The sequence below is a fragment of the Phyllobates terribilis genome, unplaced genomic scaffold, assembly GCF_046119375.1.
Source record: "Phyllobates terribilis strain yellow unplaced genomic scaffold, ASM4611937v1 Scaffold_1__5_contigs__length_1240528914, whole genome shotgun sequence".
NCBI lineage: Eukaryota > Metazoa > Chordata > Amphibia > Anura > Dendrobatidae > Phyllobates > Phyllobates terribilis.
In genome coordinates, this window is record NW_027362761.1 from 584,724,429 (window position 1) to 584,751,503 (window position 27,075).

At 46.5% G+C, this 27,075-nt stretch overlaps 1 protein-coding gene across 1 annotated transcript; it reads left to right on the forward strand.

Annotated features, from left to right (window-relative positions):
* Positions 1-15,949: 15,949 nt before the first annotated feature.
* LOC141272108 (uncharacterized) lies at positions 15,950-25,810 on the forward strand. Its single transcript, XM_073682465.1, has 4 exons — positions 15,950-16,549; positions 20,076-20,217; positions 24,396-24,407; positions 25,653-25,810. The coding sequence occupies exons 1-4, from the start codon at positions 15,950-15,952 to the stop codon at positions 25,808-25,810; spliced, it is 912 nt and encodes a 303-aa protein (XP_073538566.1).
* Positions 25,811-27,075: the final 1,265 nt, after the last annotated feature.

Below are 27,075 nucleotides of genomic sequence, written 5' to 3' on the forward strand. Positions count from 1 at the left end.
AAAAAGTTCATTTTTTTTCTATATAAAATGGTAAATCAGGTTCACGGTGCTAAATTTACAGTTTGCAGTCGTCACAAGTATAATTTACATGTTTTTTTCATAAGTACTTTGCACAACTGCAACATTATCACATTTGTTTTGTGATTACTTGATGTTGGACAGAAGGCGCATTGTTTCCGTTTTAGGCTGGTTGCGTTGCTGGTGGAGGTCGTGGCTATCATAGCAGTGCCGGTGGAGGTCGTGGGTATCGTAGCCATTCTGGTGGAGGTTGTGGGTATCGTAGCAGTGCCGGTGGAGGTCGTCGGTATCATAGCAGTGCCGGTGGAGGTCGTGGCTATCGTAGCAGTGCTGGTGGAGGTCGTGGGTATCGTAGCAGTGCCGGTGGAGGTCGTGGGTATCGTAGCCATTCTGGTGGAGGTTGTGGGTATCGTAGCAGTGCTGGTGGAGGTCGTGGGTATCGTAGCAGTGCCGGTGGAGGTCGTGGGTATCGTAGCCATTCTGGTGGAGGTTGTGGGTATCGTAGCAGTGCCGGTGGAGGTCGTCGGTATCATAGCAGTGCCGGTGGAGGTCGTGGCTATCGTAGCAGTGCTGGTGGAGGTCGTGGGTATCGTAGCAGTGCCGGTGGAGGTCGTGGGTATCGTAGCCATTCTGGTGGAGGTTGTGGGTATCGTAGCAGTGCTGGTGGAGGTCGTGGGTATCGTATCAGTGCCGGTGGAGGTCGTGGCTATCGTAGCAGTGCTGGTGGAGGTCGTGGGTATCGTAGCAGTCCTGGTGGAAGTTGTGGGTATCGTAGCAGTGCTGGTGGAGGTCGTGGGTATCGTAGCAGTGCCGGTGGAGGTCGTGGGTATCGTAGCAGTGCCAGTGGAGGTCGTGGGTATCGTAGCAGTGCCGGTGGAGGCCGTGGGTATCGTAGCTGTTCTGGTGGAGGTCGTGGGTATTGTAGCTGTTCTGGTGGAGGTCGTGGGTATCGTAGCAGTGCCGGTGGAGGCCGTGGGTATCGTAGCAGTGCCGGTGGAGGTCATGGGTATTGTAGCAGTGCCGGTGGAGGCCGTGGGTATCGTAGCTGTTCTGGTGGAAGTCGTGGGTATCATAGCTGTTCTGGTGGAGGTCATGGGTATCGTAGCAGTGCCGGTGGAGGCCGTGGGTATCGTAGCAGTGCCGGTGGAGGTCGTGGGTATCGTAGCAGTGCCGGTGGAGGTCATGGGTATCGTAGCAGTGCCGGTGGAGGCCGTGGGTATCGTAGCCGTTCTGGTGGAGGCCGTGGGTATCGTAGCAGTGCCGGTGGAGGCCGTGGGTATCGTAGCAGTGCCGGTGGAGGTCGTGGGTATCGTAGCAGTGCCGGTGGAGGTCGTGGGTATCGTAGCAGTGCCGGTGGAGGTCGTGGGTATCGTAGCAGTGCCGGTGGAGGCCGTGGGTATCGTAGCCGTTCTGGTGGAGGCCGTGGGTATCGTAGCAATGCCGGAGGAGGCCGTGGGTATCGCAGCAGTGCCGGAGGAGGTCGTGGGTATCGTAGCAGTGCCGGTGGAGGCCGTAGGTATCATAGCAGTGCCGGTGGAGGCCGTGGGTTCACTTTCTTTAGCATGCTGTTGGATCCTGTGGACAATGGCTGCCACTCCATCGTCTCTGGGTGTTACTTTTCTTTCTTCGATATATGGGCTAACCAGTGATTTTCCCAACTCCTCTATAAAAATTCTTCTTTTATATTGTTTATTTTTGTTACAATTTGTGTGTATTTCACACCATAACACGGATGCATTGTATGCCGACACATCAAGAATGTTGTAAAAAACAACCATTGGCCACCGATTTGTTTTGCGTTTACAGGTGTAAGTGCCTATGAGTTGATCTAGAGTATCAGCTGCCCCTTTTGTGGCATAGTAATGTAAAATCATGTCCGTCTTTCTGTCTCGATTACTGATTGCACTATCATGGTGCATTGTGCTTATCAGAATCACCTGTTTGTGTTTTTTAGGAACGTAAGAAACTACTTTTGTATCCTTAGTAAAATAAAACTATGAACGTCTCTTACTGAGGAGACCTTGCGGCAGTTCTGGCTTATTCTTTTTAACAGTACATAGCATGGTCATTTTTCTTTTCAGCAACATCTGCCCCAGTTGTTATGATGTGAAAAAATTGTCGCATGTAACATTTTGTCCTTTGAGTCCATGTGTCAAATCCAAAACTACTCCCATACCTTGATTTTTTTCAGCTCTTTCTCCAGTGTTTTTTCCTATGTATACCTGAGCGTTTACAGCGTATGAACTTTTGCTGTCGCACAGAGGCCATATTTTGATGCCGCACTTTGCAGGCTACTTGGAATATACTGTCTGAACGGGCACCTACCTCTGAATGACACCAGTTGCTCATCTATAGTCACATTTTCACCAGTATTATAAAATGTTGGTAAAATCTCTAATAGGGGCAAGTTTGTCTGCGTCTCTTCTTTCAATTCGATTGGTTTTATTATCAAACCGAAGGACTCTTGACATCTCATGAAATCTTTCTAGAGACATTGTGGCCCCTAAATATGTGGCGACCAGTTTCGGAATTCCATAAACTTTTGGTTGATCTGTACACTCCTGCTAACAGTAGTAAACCTATGAAAGCATTTAGAGCTGTCAAATCGAAATTCTTCCATTTCTCGCCATAAACTTGTTGTCCCTCAATGTTTGTCATTTGTATTATGATGTTTTGTATGGTTATATTTATGAACAATTTGAATGCAGATTGTATGTCATCAACTCTTGATATAGCGTACCTAGTAGGACTTGGAGTATCTTTTATGACATTTGAAGAAGACCTTCTTCTTGAACTATTTCTATATGAACAGCAGGGTAAATAAGATACAGCGAAAAAATGTTGCACATAACTATACTGGAAGCGAATCCATCTGCTGTATCGTAATTTGAAAATGTATGTATCTGTAAATCTGCACGGACCAAAAGGACCTAAATACAGTGGGTACGGAAAGTATTCAGACCCCTTTAAATTATTCACTCTTTCTTTCATTGCAGCCATTTGGTAAATTCTAAAAAGTTAATTTTTTTCTCATTAAAGTACACTCTGCACCCCATCTTTACTGAAAAAAAAACAGAAATGTAGAAATTTTTGCAAATTTATTAAAAAAGAAAAACTGAAATATCTCATGGTCATCGGTATTCAGACGCTTTGCTCAGACACTCATATTTAAGTCACATGCTGTCCATTTCCTTGTGATCCTCCTTGAGATGGTTCTACTCCTTCATTGGAGTCCAGCTGTCTTTAATTAAACTGATAGAACTTGATTTGGAAAGGCACACACCTGTCTATATAAGACCTCACAGCTCACAGTGCATGTCAGACCAAATGAGAATCATGAGCTCAAAGGAACTGCCCAAGGAGCTCAGAGACAGAATTGTGACAAGGCACAGATCTGGCCAAGGTTACAAAAGAATTTCTGCATTACTCAAGGTTCCTAAGAGCACAGTGGCCTCCATAATCCTGAAATGGAAGAAGTTTGGGACCACCAGAAGTCTTCCTAGACCTGGCCGTCCAGCCAAACTGAGCAATCGTGGGAGAAGAGCCTTGGTGAGAGAGGTAAAGAAGAACCCCAAGATCACTGTGGCTGAGCTCCAGAGATGCAGTAGGGAGATGGGAGAAAGTTCCACAAAGTCAACTATCACTGCAGCCCTCCACCAGTCGGGCCTTTATGGCAGAGTGGCCCGCCGGAAGCCTCTCCTCAGTGCAAGACATATGAAAGCCCGCATAGAGTTTGCTCAAAAACACATGAAGGACTCCCAGACTATGAGAAATAAGATTCTCTGGTCTGATGAGACGAAGATAGCACTTTTGGTGATAATTCTAAGCAGTATGTGTGGAGAAAACCAGGCACTGCTCATCACCTGCCGAATACAATCCCAACAGTGAAACATGGTGGTGGCAGCATCATGCTATGGGGATGTTTTTCAGCTGCAGGGACAGGACAACTGGTTGCAATTGAAGGAAACATGAATGCGGCCAAGTACAGAGATATCCTGGATGAAAACCTCTTCCAGAGTGCTCTGGACCTCAGACTTGGCCAAAGGTTCACCTTCCAACAAGACAATTTCCCTAAGCACACAGCTAAAATAACAAAGGAGTGGCTTCAGAACAACTCTGTGACCATTCTTGACTGGCCCAGCCAGAGCCCTGACCTAAACCTAATTGAGCATCTCTGGAGAGACCTGAAAATGGCTGTCCACCAACGTTCACCATCCAACCTGACGGAACTGGAGAGGATCTGCAAGGAAGAATGGCCGAGGATCCCCAAATCCAGGTGTGAAAAACTTGTTGCATCATTCCCAAGAAGACTCATGGCTGTACTAGCTCAAAAGGGGGCTTCTACTCAACACTGAGCAAAGGGTCTGAATACTTATGACCATGTGATATTTCAGTTTTTCTTTTTAAATAAATTTGCTAAAATTTCTACATTTCTGTTTTTTTCAGTCAAGATGGGGTGCAGAGTGTACTTTAATGAGAAAAAAATGAACTTTTTAGAATTTACCAAATGGCTGCAATGAAACAAAGAGTGAAAAATTTAAAGGGGTCTGAATGCTTTCCGTAGCCACTGTAAATGAATAAATAGTAGTAGATGCAATATATAGTCCAAAATGAGATTATAACTCCTTTATTTTACTAAAAAAAATGGCTGGAGAATAGTATAAAAGGCTATCGGTCATTTTTGACCGAACAATACAAGTGTAAAAAAAAAACATGGAGCAAAAAGTAAACACACAAAAAAAATACCCATATTAAGAACCACTCAAATGAGGAAAAGTCAATTAACCACAAGTTTCAGAACCGCATAATGAATATTTTAAAAAATATCAAACTTCAAATTTGGTCATTTTTGACCGAACAGAACATCAGAGTTAAAAACTTTATTTGATTTGTTTATCAGCGCTGCCATCTGGTGGTCACAATAATAAATGCAGCAAATTTGTAAATTGCTCAGAGTGTGTTCCTGCTTTATATGTATAAAGTTTAACAATAATAATCTTTAGGCTATGTGCCCACGATGCAGAAATGATCTGGATTTTTCCTGAGCGTTTCTGCATCTCCCTGGCAGAAAAAACGCATGCGGATTGTACATGCGGATTGTACATGTGGATGTGATGCGTTCTTCACATGCATTTCCGCATGCGGGTTGTCAAGCGCTTTCCAGGCGATTTTAGCATCACTTGGAAAGTGCTTGTCAACTTGGTCACACTATATAAATCCATGCAACCGGCACAGATTTATATAGTGTGACCGTAAAAGAATGGTAAAAAATAAAAAATAAATATCATACTTACCTTCCGATGGCCCCCGCAGTTTTGCTTCGCTCCGTGTTGGCTGCCGGCAGCTCGCGGTACACTGAAGGACCTGCCGACGTCAGCATCGCGTGACCCGTCATATGACTATGACATCAGCGCAGGTTCTTCAGTCCACCGCGATCTGCCGGCATGAGAGGAGGAGCGCAGCGGGGGCCGCCTAAGCATAGCATTTATTTTTTATTTTATTCTTTTTTTCACATGTTCTATGGTACCCGGGTCTAGAGGAGAGTCTCCTCTTCTCCAGACCCGGGTACCATCCGCACTTTGGAACGCATGGAATGCGCATCTACATATACAGTGATGCAGAATCCATGTGTTCCAATGCAAGTCAATGGCGGCGAAAACGCAGCGCTTCCGCAAAATAATTGGTAGTGCTGCGGTTTTTTCCGCAGTGATAATCCGCAGTTGAAATTTCTGCAGCATGTGCACAGCACATGCGGATTATCATTGGGGAACATGGCAGACCTTCTACCAAGTGTTTTTTGTGCCCATGCATTGTGGCCATACAGCACCAACATATTCTACAGTGCTTTACAGACATTATCATTGCTGTCCCCATTGGGGCTCACAATCTACATTCCCTATCAGTATGTCTTTGGAGTGTGGGAGAAAGCTGGAGAACCTGGAGGAAACCCACACAAACACAGGGAGAACATACAAACTCCTTGCAGATGTTGTCCTTGGTGGGATTTGAACCCAGGACCCCAGTGCTGCAAGGCTGCAGTGCTAACCACTGTGTCACTGTGCTGCCCACTCTGTGTTAATGAAAGATTCTTCAACTTTATAATAAACTTTTTTGCTTTGTTTATTAATCTTAACCATTCTCTATATAAGTGCTATCTATCAGTCGATGAGAACACTGTTGGTTCCATCCAGGGACAGTAATCCAGAACATAGTTAGTCAGCTAGTGGATACAATTGTAATCAGTGCAGACAATGCTCTGTGAGCTAAACACATCAGCAGCAGCTGCACAGATCTCTGCTGGATTGTTACAATGTATCCAGTGCAGACAATGCTCTGTGCGCTAAACACATCAGCAGCAGCTGCACAGATCTCTGCTGGATTGTTACAATGTATCCAGTGCAGACAATGCTCTGTGAGCTAAACACAGCAGCAGCAGCTGCACAGATCTCTGCTGGATTGTTACAATGTATCCAGTGTAGACAATGCTCTGTGAGGAAAACACATCAGCAGCAGCTGCACAGATCTCTGCTGGATTGTTACAATGTATCCAGTGCAGACAATGCTCTGTGAGCGAAACACATCATCAGCAGCTGCACAGATCTCTGCTGGATTGTTACAATGTATCCAGTGCAGACAATGCTCTGTGAGCTAAACACATCAGCAGCAGCTGCACAGATCTCTGCTGGATTGTTACAATGTATCCAGTGTAGACAATGCTCTATGAGCTAAACACATCAGCAGCAGCTGCACAGATCTCTGCTGGATTGTTACAATGTATCCAGTGCAGACAATGCTCTGTGAGCTAAACACATCAGCAGCAGCTGCACAGATCTCTGCTGGATTGTTACAATGTATCCAGTGCAGACAATGCTCTGTGAGCTAAACACATCAGCAGCAGCTGCACAGATCTCTCCTGGATTGTTACAATGTATCCAGTGCAGACAATGCTCTGTGAGCGAAACACATCAGCAGCAGCTGCACAGATCTCTGCTGGATTGTTACAATGTATCCAGTGTAGACAATGCTCTGTGAGCTAAACACATCAGCAGCAGCTGCACAGATCTCTCTGCTGGTTTGTTGCAATGCATCAGTCTGGAGTCTGGGATGTTTCGCTCACAGATCATTGTCTACACTGGATACATTGTATTGCTGATTAATGCAAGGAAAATACTCTGATCTGGGGTCTAATTAATTTAGGGGTCTGATCTGGGGTGTGAATTAAAGGAGTTAAATCAAATGATCTCCTATCTATAGGAACGGGATGACTTGCTGATGGCTATGGGGGGTGCTGGGACGTTAAGCTATCCCTCAGAGTGGGGCTCTGGAATCTGCATGATGTCCATGTATATTTTAGGCACTTTTCACCTGGAAAGGTTGAAATTAGCAGAACACAGTTGACCGTCTGTGAATTTAAAGTTGATTTCTACCCAGATTGAGAGATGAGAATATAAAAAGCAATCTGTCAGGAGTTTTTTTTTTGCTTTGTAATCTGACAGCAGCATGCTGTAGGGGCAGAGACCCTGATTCCACCGATGTGTCACTTACTTTACTGGGTGCAGCAGTTGTGATACAATCACAGTTTTCTCTGCTGCAGAAGTAGCAGAGCTCGGAATGCTGAGCTGTGTATAACCCCGCCCACAAAACTGATTGGCAGCTTCCTGTATATGACCCCGCCCATACCCCTGATTGGCAGCTTCCTGTGTATGACCCCGCCCACACCTCTGATTGGCAGCTTCCTATGCCCACAATTCAGACTAGCAGTTTCTGTGCACACTGTATATTGACAGAAAGCTGCCAATCAGTGGTGGGGATGTAGTTGGACTAGGGGGCACAAGACACCTAATCCTGTAGTGATAATCTCCTGCTGATAAAACACTGATTGTATTGAAACAGCAAAACACAGCCTAGTAAATTACACTGGAATCATGGTCTCTGCCCTTGCATGGAAAAGCCTGATGAGAGACTCCCTTTAACTCATTAATAACCTGCAAAGTATAATTTAATCACATGTCATATGCGAGGTGTATGGAACATGCTCAGAGGAGAGTTTGTAACAGCAGCAACGAAATCGAGCTCTGGTTGCTGCTCTTTAACCATTTAAATGTCGCTGTCAATCAGTGACAGCAGCATTTAAATGTACTGCTTGCCGGTGAGCTTATGCACAGATTCACATGGCTCCCGGGGACATGATTGCGGGGAGTCAATGGGTTATCATGACTGTCAGTGGTCTTCTTTCTTTGGCTGGGCTTTATAGGTGAACGTCAATAACACTTTATACTGCAATACTACAGTATAGTAGTGTACGGTCTATAGCAGGTTCAAGTCCTCTAGAGTAAAAAATAGAGTTAAAATTGATTAAAATGTTGAAATTATCAAAAAGAAAACATTTTTAAAAATAAACATATTTGCTATCATCGCATCCATAAAAGTCCAATCTACTAAAATTAAAAAATTCTTAAACCCGCGTGTTTACTGCATAGTGACCTCTCTCCTAATTTAAAGAGATTGTCCACTGCCAGTCCTGTGTCCGCTACACAATGTCAAGGGACTATTGTAGCTGATCAGCGGCCACTGATTGCCTGCAGTGGTCACATGAGATTGTTTATCTCAAGAGACCTGATGACTGAGAGGAAAGGAGGTATATATAGACATTTTTTTATTAATTCATGCAGCCCCATGGAGCCATTAATAAGGGCTGGTTCAGTAATGGACAACCCCTTTAAAAATTCCAAGTGCACAAATCTGGAATAGGAAAATCTCTTTGTATATGTGTAGTAGACGGGATGCACAGCGCCTCCTCCAGCTCAGCCCGGAGCATTACAATGGAGGGAAAAACTTTGTTTTCTGCTGCACCTCCATCAGATCTTCGGTCCCTCGCTGCCATCTCCTTAGAAACTGTTGCATCAGATAACTGGCACCAATGACTTATTTATCGGCAGAGGACAAAGGCAAAAAGATGTGATGTAATTATCGGCTCCCAAGGCGACTTCTGTGAATAGGAAGAAGTTTTCTTATATCTTCTCTCTTCTCCAGATTATGCTGTCTGGATTTACATAGGACTGCAAACACTACATCATTATTGTGCACTAGCCGTAACCTCCAATATATATAAGTATTTGGTTCAGCGGTGCAGCTATTTTTCATTTCTTGGTGGTCAGTGTAATATTTAGTAAACTCATGGCATGATTGGTGCTCCCTGGTGGCCTAGTGTATGACATATAATCCCTGGTGGCCTAGTGTATGACATATAATCCCTGGTGGTTTAGTGTATAACATATAATTACTGGTCGCCTTGAGTATGACATATAATCTCTCGTCGCCTAGTGTATGACGTATAATCCCTGGTGGCCTAGTGTATAATTTATAATCCTTGGTTGCCTAGACTATGACATATAATCCCTGGTCGCGTAGTATATGACATATAATCCCTGGTGGCCTAGTGTATAATGTATAATCCTTAGTTGCCTAGTATATGACATATAATCCCTGGTGCACATAGAGTAGAAGAGAGAAAAGCAGTACTCACCGAATCCTTAATAAAAATGTCCTTTATTGCTTCAAGCGCGACATCGTGGCGGTCTGCAGGAGGATGAGGGAAACATGCAGGGGAGAGTGAAGTCAACCACGGCCGTTTCACGTCTTTGAGGTGCTTCTACGGGTACAAACTGTTTGGACCCAGGTTTCCTCATCTGCCAGGTCATATAATTATTAATCATTAATGATTTATTTATTTCTATCTACCATTCTCTGATCACTGTTACTATTTTTTATTTAATGATCCTCTGCATCTGTGGCTTTATGGAGGTGCCAGCATCTTTTACACTACTAATTGCACCTTATATAAATTGTAGCTGACTTGCACTTTAGCTTACAGCACTTTATGTGATTTAAACTTGCAGTATATTTACTTTGATAAGCTACACAGTAATTTTTCTTTTCTAGAATATGGTGCATCTGACTTAATATAATTATGGCTCAGTGATTATTGTGATTTAGAGCACTAGCTCCATCTGGTGGATATATTATGCCATTACTGGCTTTTGTAGGTTTTTTTGTCTGTTCTAGTTTCTTTCCCACTTTTATGTATTTTATTTGGATTTTAATTATATGTTAATAAAATAATCTATTTATTCAACTGGCGCAAATCTTCTGATTGTTTGTAGGTTTAATATAATCCCTGGTAGCCTAGTGTATGACATATAAACCCGGGGTTCCTAGTTTATGACATATAATCCCTGGTGGCCTAGGGTATAACATATGACCCCTGGTGGCCTAGTGTAGGACATATGATCCCTGGTGGCGTAGTGTATGACATATAACCCATGGTGGCCTAGTGTAGGACATATGACCCCTGGTGGCCTAGTGCATTACATGATGTAATCCCTGGTGGCCTAGTGTAGGACATATAATCCCTGGTGGCCTAGTGTAGGACATATAATCCCTGGTGGCCTAGTGTAGGACATATCATCCCTGGTGGCCTAGTGCATTACATGTAATCCCTAGTGGCCTAGTGTATGACATATAATCCCTGGTGGCCTAGTGTAGGACATATAATCCCTGGTGGCCTAGTGTAGGACATATAATCACTGGTGGCCTAGTGTAGGACATATAATCCCTGGTGGCCTAGTGTAGGACATATAATCCCTGGTGGCCTAGTGCATTACATGTAATCCCTGGTGGCCTAGTGTATGACATATAATCCCTGGTGGCCTAGTGTAGGACATATAATCCCTGGTAGCCAAGTGTAGGACATATAATCCCTGGTGGCCTAGTGCATTGCATGTAATCCCTGGTGGCCTAGTGTAGGACATATAATCCCTGGTAGCCTAGTGTAGGACATATAATCTCTGGTGGCCCAGTGATGTGATTTGTAATCCCACGTGTCTCAGTGGTTTTGTCTGTATTCCCTGGTGGAACAGTGATTTATTCTGTAATTAATACTGACCTATTTATCAGCACTGCAATCCTTGGTGATTTGGTGATTTATTCTGTAATCTCTGGAGGCCTAGAGGTCTGATCTATAATCCTCAATGGTATAGTGAGCTGATTTGTAATCTACAGTGGCCATGTGGTTTAGTCTGTAATCCCTGGTGGCCCAGTGGTCTGAACTCAAATCTCTGATGCCCCACTAATTTCATCTTTAATCCGTGATTGTTATGATATTTCATTGGCACTCCCTCATATCCCAGTTTTTATTATTTGTAATCCCTGTTGGTGTAGTGATAAATTCTGTAATCGGCGGTGGCCTGGTGATTTGCTCTGTAATCCTTTGTGGCCCAATGATTAATAATCATTGGTGATTCAGTGGTCTGATTTGTAATTTCCTGGCACCTCTTGGTTGACTGTAATCCCTGGTGGTCTAGTGGAAGTCACAGAAGCAATTCTGTGCCACCTCCCTCCCACAAGGACCCACATAGCAGTTTTGTGGTCTGCTTTAATGGAATGGATTCCTCTGTTTATGGGTGAGTTAGGATATACACTGCTCAAAAAAATAAAGGGAACACTGAAATAACCCATCCTAGATCTGAATGAATGAAATCTTCTCATTGAATACTTTGTTCTGTACAAAGTTGAATGTGCTGACAACAAAATCACACAAAAATCATCAATGGAAATCACATTTATTAACCAATGGAGGCCTGGATTTGGAGTCACCCCCAAAATTAAAGTGGAAAAACAGTGGAAAAACACTACAGGCTGATCCAACTTTGATGTAATGTCCTTAAAACAAGTCAAAATGAGGCTGAGTATTGTGTGTGGCCTCCACGTGCCTGTATGACCTCCCTACAACGCCTGGGCATGCTCCTGATGAGGCTGAGTATTGTGTGTGGCCTCCACGTGCCTGTATGACCTCCCTACAACGCCTGGGCATGCTCCTGATGAGGCGGAGTATTGTGTGTGGCCTCCACGTGCCTGTATGACCTCCCTACAACGCCTGGGCATGCTCCTGATGAGGCTGAGTATTGTGTGTGGCCTCCACGTGCCTGTATGACCTCCCTACAACGTCTGGGCATGCTCCTGATGAGGCTCAGTATTGTGTGTGGCCTCCACCTGCCTGTATGACCTCCCTACAATGCCTGGGCATGCTCCTGATGAGGTTGCGGATGGGATCTCCTCCCAGACCTGGACTAAAGCATCCGCCAACTCCTGGACAGTCTGTGGTGCAACGTGACATTGGTGGATGGAGCGAAACATGATGTTCCAGATGTGCTCAATCGGATTCAGGTCTGGGGAACGGGCGGCCAGTCCATAGCTTCAATGCCTTCATCTTGCAGGAACCGCTGACACACTCCAGCCACATGAGGTCTGGCATTGTCCTGCATTAGGAGGAACCCAAGGCCAACTGCACCAGCATATGGTCTCACAAGGGGTCTGAGGATCTCATCTCGGTACCTAATGGCAGTCAGGCTATCTCTGACGAGCACATGGAGGGCTGTGCAGCCCTCCAAAGAAATGCCACCCCACACCATTACTGACCCACTGCCAAACCGGTCATGCTGAAGGATGTTGCAGGCAGCAGATCGCTCTCCACGGCGTCTCCAGACTCTGTCACGTCTGTCACATGTGCTCAGTGTGAACCTGCTTACATCTGTGAAGAGCACAGGGCGCCAGTGGCGACTTTGCCAATCCTGGTGTTCTGTGGCAAATGCCAAGCGTCCTGCACGGTGTTGGGCTGTGAGCACAACCCCCATCTGTGGATGTCGGGCCCTCATACCACCCTCATGGAGTCGGTTTCTAACCGTTTGTGCAGACACATGCACATTTGTGGCCTGCTGGAGGTCATTTTGCAGGGCTCTGGCAGTGCTCCTCCTGTTCCTCCTTGCACAAAGGCGGAGGTAGCGGTCCTGCTGCTCGGTTGTTGCCCGCCTACGGCCCCCTCCACGTCTCCTGGTGTACTGGACTGTCTCCTGGTAGCGCCTCCAGCCTCTGGACACTACGCTGACAGACACAGCAAACCTTGCCACAGCTCGCACTGATGTGCCATCCTGGGTGAGCTGCACTACCTGAGCAACTTCTGTGGGTTGTAGAGTCCGTCTCATGCTACCACGAGTGTGAAAGCACAACTAACATTCAAAAGTGACCACAACATCAGCCAGAAAGCATTGGTACTGAGATGTGGTCTGTGGTCCCCACCTGCAGAACCACTCCTTTATTGAGGGTGTCTTGATAATTGCCAATAATTTCCATCTATTGTCTATTCCATTTGCACAACAGCATGTGAAATTGATTGTCAATCAGTGTCGCTTCCTAAGTGGACAGTTTGATTTCACAGAAGTTTGATTTACTTGGAGTTATATTCTGTTGTTTAAGTGTTCCCTTTATTTTTTTGAGCAGTGTATAACTAATATCTATGTCACAGTAGTGAACATCAGGCAGAAATTTGGGAATAAATAATTTTTTCTATTTTTTTTTATTCTACAGCTTTAACAAAATCCCAAAAACTATCCTTACAGGAAACAGGAAAGGATATAATACCATTACTGCTGGCTGTAGTGTATCTACCATAGAGGCAGGACACGCAACTACTAAGGGACCTGCGATGAAGGGGCCTGGTGCTAAACTTTCCCATGCTTGTAGAGACAAATTACTAGCAGCAGCCATTAGATCCCAAAAATGCATGGTAGTGTTATAAACCCACATGTGAACTCAACCTGGTGGTGACTGTATAAATCTGTATGTAGTGAGCTCCCTCTAGTGATGGCTGTATAAATCTGTATGTAGTGAACTCCCCCTAGTGGTGTCTGTATAAATCTGTATGTAGTGAGCTCCCTCTAGTGGTGGCTGTTTAAATTTGTATGTAGTGAGCTCCCTCTAGTGGTGACTGTATAAATCAATATGTAGTGAGCTCCCCCTGGGGGTATCTGTATAAATTTGTATGTAGTAAGCTCCCCCTAGTGGTGGCTGAATAAATCTGTACGTAATGAGCCCCCCCCCTAGTGGTGGATATAAATCTGTATGTAGTGAACTCTTTTATTATGAAAAATACAAAACTTACAATCAATAAATAGCAAAAATCCAAACCCCAGCAAAAGCAATAGTCTGAGTCCAGCATAATCTCAGAGAAGCTTCCTCCTATCTTCCTCTCTTACGCTGTTTTCTGCCCTTTCTCTTGTCTTGTCACTTTCCGTAAGTCTGGTCTCCTGCAAAAACAAAATTTCAGCCTCATATCGGATGAGAAAATCAAAGGCCGCAAATCTAGCCACATCAGACTTTATACTAGTGACATTAATGGATGCCAGAGTCAACGGGGTGGGTGCCACCATCATGAGTGATCGAGTTAGATGGCCTTTTTCTTCACCTCACCCATTTTCCTAGCCTGTTCATCTCCGGACGATGAAGCCCCCCTCTTCTTTTCAGAGAGACAGAGGTATCCATCCCTCCCACCTCTTTCTCATCTCCGGACCCAGGATTGGCCCCACTTCCCGAGAAAGATCCCCCTCTGGAGAAGGGACGCCCCCCCCCCCCAGGACCCTCCCGATGTTACCTCCGGAACCTCACCCCCGACTCCCGTCTCAGCAGGGTAGTCAAGGGCTTGGAACGTGCTGGAGAGGGGGGGGGGGGTCAGAGGGGAATCAGTGGGACCTTCCTTAGGCACCTTGGTCAGAGTGGGAGGAGATTTTCCACCTCCCTTCTTTTTCTTCTTTTTTTTACTATTGGCACTCTTAGTACCCTTGTCACCCATTTCTTTTGGCTGTTCCCCTCCGTCCTCATCAAAACTTTCATATTGGGAGGCATCTGAGAAATCAGCCACCTCCTCTTTCTCCATCCGTCTGATCTCCTTATTCACCGCTTCCTCCCACGGGGCCTCAGTGACCTGGGCCGTCGCCTCCGAGGAGGGGGCAGACATCACCCCAGTTTCCCGAGGCTCCTCTTGACCCCTGCCCTCCTGACGCCTTGCCTGCCTCTGCTGGTAAGAGTTGCCCCTAGCCCTGCCATTCCTCAGCTCCTCGCCTGCTGCCACCTCCAACCCTTGCAGAAGTTGCACTGCCAAGAACTTCCTCGCGGCTCCCCTCTGCCCGGCCGGCCATAGCATTGGAGAAGGAACTAGGGCAGCGGCTGAACGGATAACCTAGATCACCACACAGGTAACATCGAATGACACCACAGGATGCGGCGAGGTGACCCACCTCGACACACAAGGCAGATTTCTGCACCTTGCAGCCCGCAAAAAGTGGCGAGGTGCTGTGGCAGACCCTCGGCTGCCCCTGGTAGAAGACCAGAATCCGATCCCTTCCCACGAAAGCCGAGGTAGGGATGTGGGTGACAGTGCCTCCCGAACGCTTCAACTTCACCATGAAGGTCCAGCCTCCTGACCAGATGCCAAAATCGTCCCACTCCTTCTTAGGGACCTCCACAACCTCGTCGTACCGGTTCAACCAGGTCATTATGTCAATGCCAGAAAGAGACTCATTACACGTTAAAACGGTCACTTTCTTCAGCCCACTTTGGCGAGAAATTGCCTCCACGGCAAACCCTCGCCAGCCAGGCTCCTCTGTTACCAGCTCATAATTCAACCAAAAGAGCTCCAAGCCCTCTGGCCGAACAAAGCTGATATCAAAGGTGGAGGTCCCAAAAGGATGTATCAGAGCAAAGATGTCAATAGCCCTGAAGTCCATCTTCATAAGGAGCTTCACAACATTTGTCCTGGATGGACACGTCTCATTCCCCCTACACGAAGACGAACCACATTTCTCCTGGAGACCCCTGCCTGGCTGTCGGGAGGGACCACACAGTCCCCCCCCCCTCCCTTCTCTTGGAAGGCGGCTAGACCAAACTTATCTAACCAGTAGGACAACTCCACCTCTCTTCCCTCTACATTGATCGTCCGCTCCCCTTTTTTCAGGGCCTCCAGGAAAAGGCGACATCATTCCCTGGGTCCGGAGATGAGGAAGACCCCTGTAGAACCCCACCGGCAGCAGCCGCATAACTAATGGTGCCTGCAGACGGGGGGGGCGATGGACCAGCCCCTAAATTCCCTGAACCCTCAACCTCACAGTCAACCATCTCCACCTCTCTTACCTCAGCCTCACCATTTCCACTAGTAGAAGTCCCCGCGCTGGCACCATTCACAACAACCATTCCTCCAGCAGAAACCACATTGACACCATTCACACCCCCCATTCCCACAGCAGAAACCGCCCCTCCAACACCTGACCCTACACCATTGTCACAGACACTATTCACACCACTAGCACCACTTCCATTCTTATTTACATTTTCATTTGTATTTTTTACACTGCTTTCTGCTGGGGGGGTTGTTATTTTCAATGAAGCTGCCCCTTTAAGGTTGATGCTGCAGGGTTTAACTACCACACCCTGCTTTTCAGCAGAGCATGTGCTGGCAGCTGCTGCTGCAGACCGTTGCTCCAGCCTCTCCTGCAGACCATCTCCATGCTCCTGTGTGCAGTTCACCGCTGGGTCCCCCGCAGATACAGGAGGTGACACACATGCAGAGGACCCCGGTGGCGCGACCCCCTCCGGCGAGGGTGCGGTCCAGGCCGGCATTACCGCAGCCATTACAGCTGCACCTGTGACGCCTCTTACTCGAAAAAGCCCTTTAGTTTACCCTGGGAGATGGGGGACTCTGAGTCGGGTCCTATGATGGAGAAATGGGGTGCAGCCGTGGCCCGGACCCGACCCGTGCTCAGGGCCGTCACATTAAAAGAGATGGTGTGGGCTCATCCGGGTTGAGTGGCTGATTTACGACTATGCCACCTGTGGCACCTGGTGAAGGCCACCAGCGCCGCTGCAGTCCGCTGAGGCATGGTGTTATGACGGCCAAAGTTCTTACTACTCCCATCAGGCGGAGCAAGGCCTCAGGGCAGAGGGACAGGATGGAGGGGGGTAGTAGTAGAGGATGACGGGCGCCGAGTCATGCGGTGTAGCGCAGAATAAACAGTCCGGAGGCCATAGGGGTGAACTTCCAAGCCTTTACTCACTTTAGAGATGGCAGAAGGAAGGCGACTCCCTGCTCCCCGCGGAGTCCTGCGGTCACCAGGGACGGGGGTCCGACAACCTCCGAGTAAGTCCAGCATTCAATCGGGACCCTACACCAGAGTGTTCCTGAACTACAGACCGAATCCTTTCCTGTCCGTGTGTGTGCGAATAGGCCGGGTCTCCCTCTGAGCTCCTCTCAGAACAAGGACACGGGTGGCAGCTCCGCTCCGTCCGATACCCGGTGGGATCCTCTGGGCCTACCGGGCTTTCCCGACCAGGACATGGAGTAGCAAGGTCGGGGGCCGGTACCCCTCTTGCAGCCGGACTCCCTCTGAATATATCAGCATGGCGAGGACAGGTGGCGTACACCACTCCATCTGCATCCTGCCTGGGATCCATTTGCTGTGGGGCCACACTCTTAAGCTCCGGGCCTTCTTGGTCCTGGTCATTGGCCGGGTTGAAACATTCCCCGTCTGCAACCTGCCCCTCGTCCCAAGGCAGGGGCACAAGTGCCGTGTCTCCCTCCCCTGCAGGTCCACACAGGATCCACGCTCAGGGTGGGAGGTCACAGTTACACACAGTATTTGACAGCACAAAACGACCAGAACCAAAGATGGCTTTTTATTAAATATGAAATTTAAAGTGTAACTAACTTGTAGGTCCTCCACCCTCACCCACTAACTGGTTCCCCTAACTCTTGGTTCCCCAGTCTCCCTGTAACCAGGGGAGCAGCACCTAGTGCTTACTAGCTCCCTCTGGTGGAGAAGTGTGGTGTTGGATGCAAAGGTTGGGTCACGACTATCACACTGTTCTTACCTCAGAGGAGGAACACTACACTCCATTAGAGAAGTGCAGCATCCCTGTGGCGGTCGAACCCTCAGGGGCGCCACATTCCCCCCTGGTAAAACACAGCACGTCCGCGGGCTGCAAAAGAAGTAACACCCAGGAAATTTTCTTTTTAATATAAACATGAACTATCTTCCCTTTATGGGAGGCACATCTTCTTAAACGTTGCATAACAGGTTATACAGTACAAAAATACAAAAGTATAAAATTATAAAAGTGCTAGCATTTTTCCAGAGACATTTGTGCAAACAGACGGGTTAAGGTGCAAAGACGCAGAGTCAGTTCAGAAGTGCGAGGGACCTGTCCCAAACCCTCAACGTGGGCCCTGGGGTGGCTGCAGGGCATGAAGATTCCGAGTTGGACCTCCCGGAGAGCCACCCTGGCAGGTTTTCATGAGGTAGAAATCCGCGTTTTTTGTATAAAACCAATATGGAGCACCTAAAAAGATGCAAACTATATACAATAGACAGAGTCTGTCTGCTGCCAGTCCGCAGGGACACATGTCTCTAGAAACCGGGGATTATAAAATAAGGTCTCCTTGTCCTGGGACCTCAACTCCTTGGTGGCGGGCCCGGATATGCAGCATCATCTCTTCCCGCCACGCAGCCGTCGCCGCCTCCTGGGCCTCTTTCTGTCTCCGCAAGAGACCTGGAGTTTCCTGCCGGAGAAATTCAAAATCTCCCGATGTGAGGATACTGCTGCCTCGTTCTCAGCCGGGTGAAGGGCCTGAACCGGGTTCAGAAGGTGCGTTGGTTTGCTCTCCAGAAGCGGCCATGTCTGCCTCTGACGATTGCCAAGTTCCGACTGCAATGGCCGCACCTTGTTGCTTTTCTTCTTCCTCCTCTTTCGGGGCGGTTCCTGGGCGGCATGTTGACAGGCCCGCCTTCATTCAGCCCATCCAGTTTGACGGGCATTACCCCGCGGACAGTCTCTGATGGAAGGGGCAGTCCACATTTTTGGCGCCCAGCCCACGATGGGAGGCGTTCAAAGACAGTCTTTTCACAGAATTATGGCGCCTGTTCTTCTTGGGCGGGTGCCATTTTAAGTGTAAAACGACAGTTCAAGGTGTAAGGCACACAGTACCCGGTAGCAATGGGTACTTCCTTCCTTTGCTGCGGGCACGCGATCCTGCCGACTACGCCAGGTTGTCATAACACTGCGGCGTTGCTGCCTTGGGGATGTCGCAGTGGTCGGCTCCCGGGCCCGTACCCTGGGGTCTCTCTTTAAAAAGGGTGGATAATTTGTTATGTTTATAAAAGTTTGTGACGCCACCTGTGGCTTCTGGTGAGAATCACCAGCGCTGCGCAGTCCACTGTGGCCGATGATAAGGCTGCTGGATGGTATAGCTTCCCACAGGTGGAGCTAGGCCTCAGGGCAGCGTACGGAAAGGGGATGCAGGACAGAGGGGACCCAGCTGGGTCAGAGCAAGAACGGGGACGGACACCATAGTCACTTCAGTACCTTTTACTGATGGAAATTCAGGCACGTCCCGGAGCACTGTAGGGTGAAGGGTGCATATCAGGATCCTCCCCAATGAGAGGGTTTAGGGCCTCCTGTTTCTTGCCTCTGCGTAGTAAGTTTCTGACCTGCCTGGAGCTAGGCATAACTTTGTCTCTGTCCTGCGCTGGCTGACCTTGTGGTAGGGCCCTTCCTTGGAGAACACGCTCCTCAGCTTGCGGGGCCTATGTGTCTCCTGGCTCTGTTAAGTATCAGCACTTTAGCGATCCTGGGACCTGTAGTTCTCCAGGGATTCCGGTTATGCCTTACTGGGTCATAGAGATCCCGGGAAGCTTCGGACCCGGTGTCCGGTAAAAGCTTCGGGGTAAGCTAGTTAAGCTCCTCTGCCCTCTATGTTACTCACTTTCCACTCGCCTTCGGCCCCACTCGGGGCCCTCACTAGGCTACACACACTGCAGCCGGGACACTGCTCTTCTTCGCCGCTCTCAGAGCGTCGGCACACTCCTAGCTCTCTATCCCGAGCTCTGTAAGTTCTAGTCTGGAATCACTCTACAGACTGTACTGAACTCTTTCTGCAGGAACTGCTAGGCTCTGGCTCGACTGCACTGAGTCCTTCTGTGTCTGAGAAGGAAACTGCTGAATCACTTTCTGGGCTGCTTGGCTCCACCTTCCCTTTATATATCCCTAACGGGCTCCCTCTGGTGGTCTGAGGTGGAAGTGTGTGAATGCTTATGAGGGCCTCTTGTGGAGGAATCCGCCAATGCACCCCTCTAGGATCTGTGATACCAAGCGCAGCTGGGCGTCACACACCGAAGATGATAACCGGTGCCGGGGTCCCTGACTTTGACCCAGCATCGGATCTGCATATGGGGGACCCTGACACCACAGCACACGCCGCCGATGATGCGGCCCCGGCTGACAGCGCACCGCCAACACTGCAGGGAGCGGCGACAGCCGGTAAGGTACCCACAGTCTCCACCCCCCAAGCGTCAGCGAGTGCAGCAGGTGCCAGGTCGCCCCCCGCTTTCACTGAGGATCGGGCCTGGACACCTCCACAGATCTTATTACCACCTGCCACAGGGCCACACTCCAGACCATGCACATTGTCCGGCTCTGCAGCCACATGCCCACTCTCACCCCCTCTGCTACCGCCAGCAAAGACGGCGACCTGCGCCCTATGTCTTGTACTCTCCCCGATCCCTCGCACCGGACCCACTGCAGGGCCCGGGTCAGGGTGGGTAGGGTAGCAAGCTCCACATAGCGGGACCGGGAGGGTCCCAGGAAGGAGGACAAACACCAACCTCTCCTCCGATGTTTTCTTCCTTTTTCTCAGTTTCTTTTCCCCCTCCTGGTTGCCTTGTCCCCGCAGACCTCATCCCAAACTTCAGGTGGGCATAATTTACTAGGGATTCTAGCTGATGGATCTGCTGCATGACGAGGCAACCCCCACTACTGCTGTTATCACTGCTGCTATCATCCGCATCACCCCCATCATCCTCTGAAATACTATTGTTTGATGGGAGTGGGACCTGCACTGGATCTATCCCGCTGTGTGTGGCCTGGAGATCACTTATCAAGCCCCCAGGTGGGTATGGAGCCTCCTCCATCTCCACATGGTCCACTTTCTCCCCTGGGTCGGATGCTGAGACCCCTCTGGCTCCTTTGCAGCAGCCATGTTGTGGAACCGGTCCTCATTTTCCAGTTTTTCCCAAAAGGGCCCGCTGTTGTCTAATATGGCTGCTCTCCAGGCTTCCATGCCCTCAATGCATATCCCCAGGCTGGATATCCTAGCTGTTAGGGCAGACTTCTCCGTGCGGGAGGCTCTGTCTGCAGCCTGCCTCACATCCTTCATCTCCTCCCTCTCAGGGTCTTCCCAGCCTCCTCATACTCACAGAGGTACACATGGATGCAGGAGCCATAGCTGGTAACCGGCTCCCGTGCAGCCCTCGTGCCCCAATCCTTCTGCACTGCCGCCGCTGCACCTCTACGAGTACTCCGCTCACCTCCGGGAGGAGACACCGCAGTGGCCCTCGCATCAGCCTTAGGGGTTTTGCAGCCCTCCTGGGTCTTCCTGGGCTCCTCCATGCTTTGGGCCTTGTTGGATCTGGTGACCCTCTTTGCCAGTAGCAATGAGCTCCCACCCATCTCCAGCTTAGATCGAGGGGTGGGAGACGGGGACTCAGCCCCACAGTTCATCCACTAAACCCCTCTCTTTCCTGGGTCAGAGAGTGGGGGATTCCTGGGTGTAAAAAACTGTTGACTCCCCTGGAGCAAACAAAGCAACACACCTTCCTCCACAGACTACAGTCTCCTAGTGGTGGCTGTATAAATATGTATGTAGTGAGCACTCCGTAGTGGTGTTACAATACTGGCGTAGTACTGCTGGAAACCAATGGCCAAAGGAGCACAAGCAGAAACAGCAAGCGGTAGTAGAAGTTCTTGGAATTAACAAGGAGTTGTAAAAAACAATCCGTAGATAGGTGAGAACAGTCTGGGTAAGAATATTCAGAAGCTGGAGACTGAAACTAGACTAACAATACTCAAGCAATGAGTGAAAGGTCGATGTGGATTTAAGTAAGCCCAAACAGGAAACAAGATGGATCCCACAGGTTCAGAATCTGCCATCCTAGTATAGGGCAATTGCAGAAGACAACACCAGCCTCCAGTGGTAAGGAGTGAAACTGCAGCACAATTATTAAAGTGAACAATAGCGGCCACTAGTGATCAGACTGTAAAAGGGCAACATAAATCCTGACAAGTGGTGACTGTATGTAGTGAGCTCCCCCTAGTGATGGCTGTATAAATCTGTATGTAGTGAGCTCCTCCTAGTGGTGGCTATATAAATCTGTATGTAGTGATCTCCCATTAGTGGTATCTGTATAAATCTGTATATTGTGAGCTCCCCCTAGTGGTGACTGTATAAATCTGTATTTAGTGAGCTCCAGCTAGTGATCACTGTATAAATTTGTTTGTAGTAAGCTCCCTCTAGTGTTGACTGTATAAATAAGTATGTAGTGAGCTCCCCCTAGTGGTGGCTGAATAAATCTGTATGTAGTGAGCTCACACTAGTGGTATCTGTATAAATCTGTATGTAACGAGCACCCTCTAGTGGTGACTGTATTCATCTGTATGTAGTGAGCTTCCCCTAGTGGTGGCTGTATAAATCTGTAGTCAGCTCCCCCTAGTGGGGGCTATATAAATCTGTATGTAGTGAGCGCCCTCTAGTGGTAGCTGTATAAATCTGTATGTAGTGAGCGCCCTCTAGTGGTGGCTGTATAAATCTGTATGTAGTAAGCTTCCTCCAGTGGTGATTGTATTTATCTGTACGTAGTGAGATCCTTCTAGTGGTGGCTGTATAAATCTGTATGTAGTGAGCTCCCTCTAGTGGTGACTGTATAAATCTGTATGTAGTGAGCTACCCCTAGTGGTGGCTGTATAAATCTGTACGTAGTGAGCTCCCTCTAGTGGTGACTGTATAAATCTGTATGTAGTGAGATCCTTCTAGTGGTGGCTGTATAAATCTGTATGTAGTGAACTCCCCCTAGTGGTGGCTGTATAAATCTGTACGTAGTGAGCTCCCTCTAGTGGTGACTGTATAAATCTGTATGTAGTGAGATCCTTCTAGTGGTGGCTGTATAAATCTATATGTAGTGAGCTCCCCCTAGTGGTGGCTGTATAAATCTGTACATAGTGAGCTCCCTCTAGTGGTGACTATATAAATCTGTATATAGTGAGATCCTTCTAGTGGTGGCTGTATAAATCTGTATGTAGTGAGCTCCCTCTAGTGGTGGCTGTTCAAATCTGCATGTAGTGAGCTCACCCTTGTGGTGGCTGTATAAATCTGTATGTAGTAAGCTCCCCGTAGTGGTGGCTATATAAATCTGTATGTAGTGAGCTCCCCCTAGTGGTGACTGTATAAATCTGTATGTAGTGAGCTGCCCCTAGTGGTGGCTGTATAAATCTGTATGTAGTGAGCTCCCTCTAGTGGTGACTGTATAAATCTGTATGTAGTGAGCTCTCTCTAGTGGTGGCTGTATAAATCTATATGCAATGAGCTCCCCCTAGTGATGAAAATCAGAAAATCTGAGCTTCACAGTAAAAAAGTATTCAGGATAGCATTTTGGACTTAAAAACTACAACGTACATATCGGATGGTGGCCATTCTGAGTTTGATTGACGGCAGTAATATTTACCTTAACATTATCACTGATGAGTTTCCCCCATGTAATTTCTCTATTTCTTGGCTATCGAATCTCGCATTAGCAATGCCTACAATGAAATCTAATATAATAATTGTGTTATGCGGGGACAAAATGAGTGGGAAATAATGAAATCTCTCATTTTAATAAGGGAAACACAATAAAGTGTCAGTAGAGAGGAGCAGGTCGTGTTAGCTGCCGAGGCTAACATGGTAATGATGCCAGTCTATGACAGAGCGATCAAGGTCTTATTGTACAACGTGGTAATGAGCCGAGGGCTATGTCGCAATTAATATTTGCCATGTTCTCTTCTGCCAATTACTTCACTGTATAGGGAATATCCAGGGAATCACTGGGAATATTATATGAAATTACTGCTCCAATGCAAAATCTAAAACCGAGTGCAGCTTCTTTTGTTTGCATGTTTTTGGGTGGAATGGCACCACAGACATGGAAAGCTCTGGTATACAGGACATGACAGCGGGGAGGAAGGAGGACCAAGTGTAAGGGTTGCAACTTCTTACATCTTGGTGGAGGTGCTATATAGGGACAGACATACCGCATGTGCAACCAATCATCTCCTGGTGTGTACAGAGAGCCCGAGGGGCCCTCTCGCCATCTGAATGTGCTCACTAGATGCTTTTAGCTATTTTATATATTTTCTTTTAGCAAAATTTACTCAGAATCCCTAAACTGGTAGGCAGAAACAGTAACAGTGAGCCACAGAATTTTCTCTCCCAAAAAAATCTAAATAATACAGTATTCTTCTTCTTTACAGGGAAATGTACTGGTACATGCTTTTTAGTTATGTTATGTATTTTCTTTTAGCAAGATTTATTTAGAATCCCTAAACTGGTAGGCAGAAACAGTAACAGTGAGCCACAGAATTTTCTCTGCCTAAAAGTCTAAATGATAAAGTATTCTTCTTCTTTACAGGTAAATGTACTGGTACATAGGGATTCATCTCTGTAGATAAGTACTGTACATTATTGTTAAAAATAAATAAATAAAAAGCTGAAAGATAAAAAAAATTTTTTTTTCATTAAGTTACTAATAAATAAAGGTACGAAAACAATTATAATCATGACATTTGTATATACTTTTTCAATAAATGTCACAAACCAGTAAATTACAAACATGGACATATTTGGTATCATCATAATCGTAACAACTCTTAAAATACAATGAAAACATTATCTATGGTGATATGACATAAAATAAAAATGGTGCAATTGTATTTATTTTTCTCCATTTAACATATAATAAAAGTAAATATAAATGTGATGCCTACATGTGCACAGTACAATGGCGCTTAAAAATACTTCTGTACAGTTTCTGTAAATATAAAATAGTTATGAATGCTATGGTTATAGATGTGGGAAAGTGATAGCAGAAAAGTTCTTCTGGTTGTCTGAACAAAAAAAAAAAAATAATTAACTAACAAATTTTGTGAAGCACAAACATTCAGTGATTCTGATTAGCCCCATAGAAAGTTTTGCTGTTCTAGGAGGATTTTACTAACATTTTCTTAGTTGCAATTTAGAGAAAAATCCATGGTCAGTAAACAGCTGACAACAAAGCAAAGGTTTCTCATTGTAGAAAGTTATCAGTCAGAAGAAGGGGACAAAAAAAATTCCAAGGCATTACATTTACCATGGAGCACTGTAAAGATGTCATCAAGAAGTGGCTTAAATTTTTCACAGAAGTGATATTACCTTGAACTAGGCATCCCTTAAAATTGGATGAAAAGACAAGAAGAAAATTGGTCCCAAAGCTGCCAAGAGCCCAAAAGCAACTAGTTGTGTAATACATGTGACAGCAATCCCCCTGAATTCTTCACATGTCCGACATCTGGGACAGATGGCAAGACAAAAGCCTTTTCTTATAAAGAAAAACATCCAAGACCAGTTATGTTATGCCAAAACCTTCATCAATTCTGCAAAAACAATGTGGGAGTGTTAGAGTCTGATGAGATCAAGGTGGAACTTTTTGGCCATAATTCTAAAAGGTGCAAAGCAATCACATCACATCACCAGAAGATCACCATTCCCACAGTGAGGCATGATGGAGGCAGCATTGTGCTTTGAGGCTGATTTTTGGCAGCTGGAAGTAGGGCTTTAGTCAAGGTGGAGAGAATTCTGTTCCAAATATCAGTCAATTTTACATCAAAACTTTAAGACCTGTGCTAAACAGCTGAAGAGGAATTTAAGCGACCTCCAAATCAGCAAAAGAATGGCTTCACCAAAAGAAGAAGAAAGTTTTTGGAACGGCGCAGCCTGAGCCCATATAGTGAGCAAATATCGCCTATATCAGATGTGCCATGCCGACAGACTCCTACTCCAAAAGACTGAATGCTGTCAGAAATTCTTAGAGGACTACAACAAAGTATTAGTGTAAGGGTGTGCAGATTTACGCAACTACATTATTTTACTTATTTATTTTTCTTTTTCCACCTAAAAAAAAAATGGGAACCATTGACACCAGTGTGAACAGAGCCATACACATGTTTACATGGGAAACAGTGGACAAATCCAGCTCTGCAGCATCTGTCCGAGCATTCTGCATGCCCATACCAGTTCTTACCACCAGAGGGAGACAGTAGAAACATAATAATTGATACATTATTACTATTTTCTGACGCGCTTTGATTGTGCCTTATGCACAACCAAAGTGATAGAAAATTCCTGGAAAAATGTGAAAATTAATTATTACTTACAGCTACAAATATATAATGCAATATCTGTGAGATAGGATTATTGGCGGTGAATAGAAATCCTGCAGTTGTCAAACATTTAGCCAAAACCCCAAAAACTAATGCAGGAATGTAGCTATAGGCGTGCAGCGGTAAATCTTTAACCAAGAAGGCATGAAGGGCGTTGTAGTTTTTTCACCAGAGGGTGACAGGTTGGGGAGCGCTGCTAATATGCATGTACCAATGATCCACATACAGCGGAGCTCAGCCTCCTGTCCATGGTACTGAATAGAAAAAATCCTTATTAGTCCAGGTTTTGCTTTTGCATACAGAAGAATTTTGACTATTTTCATCCCTTGGGGACAATTCACATTGATACTTTCGCTCTTTTTGCTTTCCTTGTTTTGATATATATATTTATCATTGCCAATTCAATCTCTTACTAGTCGTACTCTGAACCTTCACTCCCATTTTTATTACTTTAATGTTTCTAAAATAATAACAGAAGCAACTTTGCAAATCATCTTGATTGCACAAATTCTTTTAGCATTTTGTGTACGCAGCCCCTATGCAGACCTATGAGTCTCCACGGATGCAGACTACAAACCCTGCGTTGTCCCACCAGTTGGACCCCGAACATTATCACCAACCCTGCGAATAGATGACAAATTGATATATTGGCAATGACCCTTTAACTGCCCAATGTTACATTCACACGGTGCAGATTTTTCCACAAATTTTGCTGCAAATTGTCAAAGGATCTGCAGCGAAATTCCCACGTTTCACATGTCGATTTTGTCACAAATTGTGCTGCAAAGTCACAGATAATCTGCAGCAAAATGCATATTTCTTACATGCAGATTTTATCACTGGCAAATGCATTCCGAACGGTGAAATCTGCAACATAAATTAACAAGCTGCAGA

Bases quoted from the DNA above. Each gene is read 5' to 3' on its own strand.
- LOC141272108 (XM_073682465.1), top strand. From the start codon at position 15,950: ATGGTGCCTGCAGACGGGGGGGGCGATGGACCAGCCCCTAAATTCCCT. The intron at 16,550-20,075 runs GTGACGCCTCTT...CACACACCGAAG, and splicing joins CAGCCATTACAGCTGCACCT to ATGATAACCGGTGCCGGGGT.